The 5,819-nt window shown below is 36.8% G+C and overlaps 1 protein-coding gene across 1 annotated transcript in view; it reads right to left on the minus strand.

Moving 5' to 3' along the window:
* Positions 1–4,297: 4,297 nt before the first annotated feature.
* The window catches only part of LOC106515044 (protein scribble homolog), a 5,113-nt gene continuing 3,591 nt past the window's right edge, over positions 4,298–5,819 (minus strand). The window contains exon 7 of the mRNA XM_014005027.1: positions 4,298–4,661. Coding sequence (XP_013860481.1) covers positions 4,527–4,661 — 135 coding nt within the window. The 3' untranslated portion in view covers positions 4,298–4,526. The remainder of the gene's footprint in view (positions 4,662–5,819) is intronic.

Here is a 5,819-nt window from a genome sequence, read left to right on the forward strand (position 1 = left end):
ACATTGTATATATATACACATTGTATATATATAACAGCAAAGCTTTCAGCAAAGTGTTCAGTCAAAGTTTGTTGAAGTWCTCAAGATTTGTATCTTTGTTACAAAAGAAATACACAAAATAAAAGATCATAAAAACAATGAATTAAACATGCTTTGTGGCATGTTTAAAAGATCTAATAAAGCCTATTTAAACATTAAACCTATAGAGGCGGTCAGGACCAGGCTTGTAATCTTGTGGCTGCAGGATTGAACCTCAGGAAGGGTACAACTTAAAGCAATTGTCAAATCTTTTATATGAGTTCTGCGGAAAGGAGCAGCCAAAAGATAAAAAACAACAAAATAAGTAGACATATCGTGCTTTTAAATCCTTCTTTTTCACATTTAAATCATTCAACTGGGGGTCTATATAAAAAGGAACTGCACTGCTTTGGACTGAATTCCTCCTTGTTGCAACTCCACAAGTCCCTCTTTCACCCCTTTGCTGAGGAGTGTCTCAGATCAACTCGTTTTGAGGCTGTCTCTTTAAATCCAAGTGAGGCGCTTCAAACCCCGCCCCCCTCCAGCTTCCAGAGGGGTTCATTCTATTTTGCATGTATGTCAAGTTATACAAATTGTCTGTAAAAGTACACGGATTTACCCCCATTTTGCAGTTTTTTTATCCTTCTTTTCCTGCTCCTCTGCGCTGCAGGTGCTGTTATCTCTGCCCCACAATTAGTTCTGTCCTTCTTGCGGTTGCAAACCGTGAAACACTAAGTTCAAATTTTCTGCACCCAAATGTATTTAACAGCTAAAAAGCTGGATTTGCATGTTATGTCCCTTTAACTGTGTTAATGGCACGAGTCTTATTAATGCATTCACCACAAGAAACAACTTGATTTGACTYATTTATTTATTTTACGTGGCAGAAGAGAACAAAGAGAAAAAAAGGAATGTGACAGACAGAGAACATTCAAATCAAGTTTGAAATGGAAAAAAAGGAGAGGTACAAGCAGAGAAGACAATAAGCAGCTTGTCACAGTTCAACAGCAGCTCTTTTCACACAATGGAAGGAGAAACTATAACAGGATCTGTAAATCTTGTCTTATAGGAAGACTTTGTAAAGATCATTAGATTTGCCAGCCAAGTCTGAAATRTTCATTTCCAGTTGGTTTTCTTTTCATTCACAGCTGCATCTGTCAAACATGAAGACTGACTGCAGACTGGATTTAATTTGATTTGTTCTGGATTGGAGATAAAAAAAAAAAAACAACAACATGGCTTTAGGATAAAAATAACATATGTCACATTCAGAGTTTTGATGTCAGTGTCTGCCAACACGGTGGATTTATCACTTTGAAATATTAGGCTGAGTTACCCTACTCTAACAAGCTGGTTGATCTATTTTTATTTTTTCATTTTTTTTGTAATTGAGAAATAATTGCTTGAGAGAACGAGACGAACGAATGCATCATTCATTCTGAATTGTTTGTCCCAGACCTTTTCTTCTTTTTCTTTATCGTTTCACCTTAAGCCCCCAAAAGTTCTTTGACTCAAAGAACTTWCCTGACTAGAWGAAGCCATTTTTGTGAAGAAAGACCGTCCATCATTAAACAGAGGTGGAGGCCTCCGGTTTCAGTTGTCCCCCTCCTACAGTGCTGCCATTGCCAGTATCACCCCACCCCCTCTTAACAATAGGTGTTAATTAGGTGTCAACGATAGCCATGTGATGTGAGTATCAGTCACATGGAGGCTGGGCTTAAAAGCCTGAATTTTGCCTGAAACTCTCAGACTGAAGAAGTCTCTTGGAGAAGAGACGAAAAGTTTCATCAGAGAAGAACCCGTCCAGAAGACCTATACAATTTTTTTCTTTTTGATTTTTTACCTGGATTACTGAGATGCATCAGGAAACTTACCTGTTAAACACACTCATAACAAAAAAGAAAACCCCATAGTCACTCCTCTGTCCTAAGCTCATATTTTCAAAGCCTGTTTCAGAATGAAATGTTCTTAAGAGAAAGCGTAAAGCTCTTATACTTCCATAGATTTTTTTAGACATTGCCCCAGACTTTGTCATTTCTCTGGCCTTTGCAAAGTGCATCACAGTTCTCTGCAACACAACGATGAACAAGTGGCTGCTGCTGAGCTATTTCTGCCATTTTAGTTGTGCTGCCCAGACATTTGTACCCACAACTAAAGAGAGAAGCCTGTCCTTGAATCAGCTCCTGTTCACTTGGAGATGATGCACTAAATTAGGTGTTCTGAATGTAAGTGTGTTAAGACTTTCTACTGCACATTTCAAGCTCAAATGTCAGCTGTTAATCTGACAAGTTCTGATGCTTACATAGATTTATTTTGTCTTGAAATCTCCAATAATGTAAATAAATCCAAAGATTTATCATAAAACATTATAGTACCTTCTGAGTAACATTTGGACAAAATCATTGATTTTCAAGTAACATTTGTTAGCTCTTCACTGAGAAGGGCCAATTATATACTGTATATATATATATATATATATATATATATATATATATATATATATATATATATATAGGATGCTCAAAGGAGCCTTTGATCTAAAACTGTCTTACTTGAACTGGCAGCCCACCATAATTCCACATAATGTGTAGCAGCACATGTTCCTGCAAATCCAGAAAAGAACTGGCTGGTTTGTTTCGAAGCATATCTCAACTAAAGTTTTGTTGCAAAAGTTGAAATACCAAGTTGTAATCTGGCAAGAAGCAGGTCAAGCTGTCAGATTATCATATTCAGAGCACAATAAAAAATAGTTAATGTGGTTTTGAGAGTCAACCATGGTTTATTAGGGTGAAAATAAGTAAACCTAAAAATACAAACCACACAATGGACACTGTTTAAACCCGTGTTTTTTATAAGGATGATAGGTGAGGGAATAAAAGACTTGAACGGTTTTATGGTGGTGTGTTTTCCTCTGTGGATGAACCGAGCCAGACAAAATGGATCTGGCTTTTATTAGGACCTGACCTGATGAGTCACTGAGGTCCTGGAGGAAAGTCCCTGCTATTTTGTCTCTGTGCAGACAGCYTTTCATGTTGAACAGAAAGTAACCCATGCCTGCAGATAAAGGGACGCGAACGAAGTGGCTCAGTAAAGCAAAAATAAAAGCTTTTAATGAGGTAGGTAGCCATTTTGTTTTTCTCTGAAGTCACTGGCTGTGGACCTGATCTGGATTGTTAAATTTCAAGACTTTTTTTTTCTAAACTTACACACTTATATTTGCTTGAATTTACATTTAGTTATTTTTACACAGCTTTTTTTCCATATTTACAGTAATTTAATTGAGCCGTTGMAGCTTTTCCAGCACAGAAAGTAGCTCATTTTATGCTAAAACTTTTCTTGCAACTGTGGTAAATCATTTTAAGCATCACAAATTTTCTAGCTATTTTTTTTTTCATGTAACCTTTCTACACTTTACAACAATTTGTTTTAGGCGGCACAAATTTTAAAGCATTTTTTTTTTTTTGGTAATTCCCACCTTGTGCTCTTGCTTTTTCTCTGCAGAAAAAAATCCAGCCAGTTCATAAAGAGGTGCAGACCTAAAAAAAAAAATCTTTTGAAATATGCGTTTGATACAGTTGACCCACATAAAAACCTTGTGATCGCAGAGTGTGTGCTTCCCCACCTCAGCGTGATGTATAGAAACACCTTCTGAAATATTTACAGTGAGATGGATTMATTTTCTTTTTTCCCTTCTGATTCCAGGCCATGCTCTCCGGGCAGACGTGTCCTCAGAAGAGTTTTTGGTAAAGGTGTGTTAGAGCATCCCACAAAACAAGCAGCAATGTTTTGTTTTATGTTGTCAGCTGTGAACCCCTTAAGGTAATACTTAAGTTGCTTTGACTCAGTCATTTTGTTTTTCATCATAAACATAAAAACTGTCATAATCTCATATTCAAAATAATAATAATAATAGTGAAAGAAGCCTTTTATGAGAAGGTAAATTGTTGAACTGAACTATAATTTATACGTTCTTGGTTTTGGAAACTGAAAAACTTTTTTTCTGGCTGTTTTTGTTGTGTTTTTCTTTCAAGATGTTGTTTTGTGAAATTTACCCTGATGAGCCATCATTTGTTTCACTCATGGGGTGTGTGAAGATGGAAAGCAGAGCTAAGCTCGTCTCAGGACCAGGCAAGACTCAGGCGCCCTGATGTGTTAGCTGTTTGTGGCTGATTATCCCAACAAAGATCTTCCTGTTTTTATAGGAAAAGAAAATGCTTCATGCATTCCTTCAAGGTATGTTAGGACTTTAAATGTTTAGCAAGTGTTTATGTTCACAGTCTTTGTTCTGCAAAAAGCTTTATTATTTTTGAAAAACTACCAGCAGCAATTACATGTCTCAGACAATAAAAAGCTCCGTGACACTATAAAGATACAAACAACAGATGGTTTTATCAGAACTCTCAGCAGTAACATCTCTGAGGAAGTGTCAATTTAAAAAAAAAATGAAGAAGAAAGAATCAACAAGCAGGAAAGCACTAATGGTCTCTGTCCTACATCTATGAAGCTGGTCAAGGTGTGTATTCAGAGTGAAATTGTTTGTCTGGATTGTTCAGGTCACGTAGCCGGTCTCTCCTGGGGATCTGTGCCAAGACCTCCACATCTTCATCTGAGGTGGACGGATGAGTGAGGATGATCCGGGGKATCTGTGAGATTATAGCGGATGGAGGGAAGGGAAAAGGTATGGAGGGAAAAAAAAAAACATTTTATCAGATGACTGATTTTCTCACGTTATGTTTTTTATTGTTGTTTTTTGATCACACTGAGTATGTGACAACACACACTCCAAGCATGAATAGATCACACAAAATATCATGGTATTGCACAATGTTATTTTCAAGGTTTGATAAAAAAGACTACAGCTGCTTTGTTTTGAAAGATCAAATGATCAAAATCTAAAACTCTAATATAGAAGGTGGCGGGTGATATTCATTCCTTAAAAGAGGGGCATTATGTATTTTCCAGGCACATAATTTAATTCTATACCACAGTCAACTATGTTACCTTCAGTTTTTCTAAAAGCCTAGAAATGGGCCTCTGTCTCTTTAAGAACTYCTTACCATTTCTGACACTCCCACTTCAGCAGGTCTTCACTACAGTGCTAACAAGCTTTGGGTGTTGTATTTTGAAGTAGTAGAAAAAGAAAAGCAACATTGTATAACAGGGCTATTCAGCTAAACTGCTCAGGGGGGCACAGTTACTCAGTCAACCACTCAAGGGCCGGACATACTGTTTATGTTTACTTTTGCATTGAATCATAAAACTTTAAATTTACAATTGATTTAAAATCTGATTCTTCCCAGCAGTCACAGAAGCCATCTTTACAGCTGAAATTGGGTGTCTGTCAATAAATAATCCAGTCTTACGGCAAAACCGTGTTCAGCAGCACAAAAATTGCATCTATTGATCCGTGCCCACAGATACAATTTATTCTGTATTATTTTGCCCTAATGGGTGTGAAAATAACCACAAAGAGGAACACTGTGTCACCAGTGGACTGCTGCATCATACGGAGGTGCCAGACAAGCTGACCAACTGAGTTTTAGTGCTGTTTAAATCTKRTTATGCTGTTCTTATATTTGCCTCGTGGGCCGATCTGTGTTGTACTAATCACATTGTAAAATACACCCCAAAATTAAGGTTTGGAATACACTGACTCACATGAAATTATATAAGGTGGTAGCATTCTTTGAAAGAATGCATATCACTCACTACTTTTCATGTCAGTTTTAAACTAAGATCACTTCATATCAATAAATGATGGCGTTATTGCTATTAAGTAAAAAAATATTTTTTTACTTAAT

The sequence above is a fragment of the Austrofundulus limnaeus genome, unplaced genomic scaffold (genome assembly GCF_001266775.1).
Source record: "Austrofundulus limnaeus strain Quisiro unplaced genomic scaffold, Austrofundulus_limnaeus-1.0 Scaffold0, whole genome shotgun sequence".
In the NCBI taxonomy this organism is placed as follows: domain Eukaryota; kingdom Metazoa; phylum Chordata; class Actinopteri; order Cyprinodontiformes; family Rivulidae; genus Austrofundulus; species Austrofundulus limnaeus.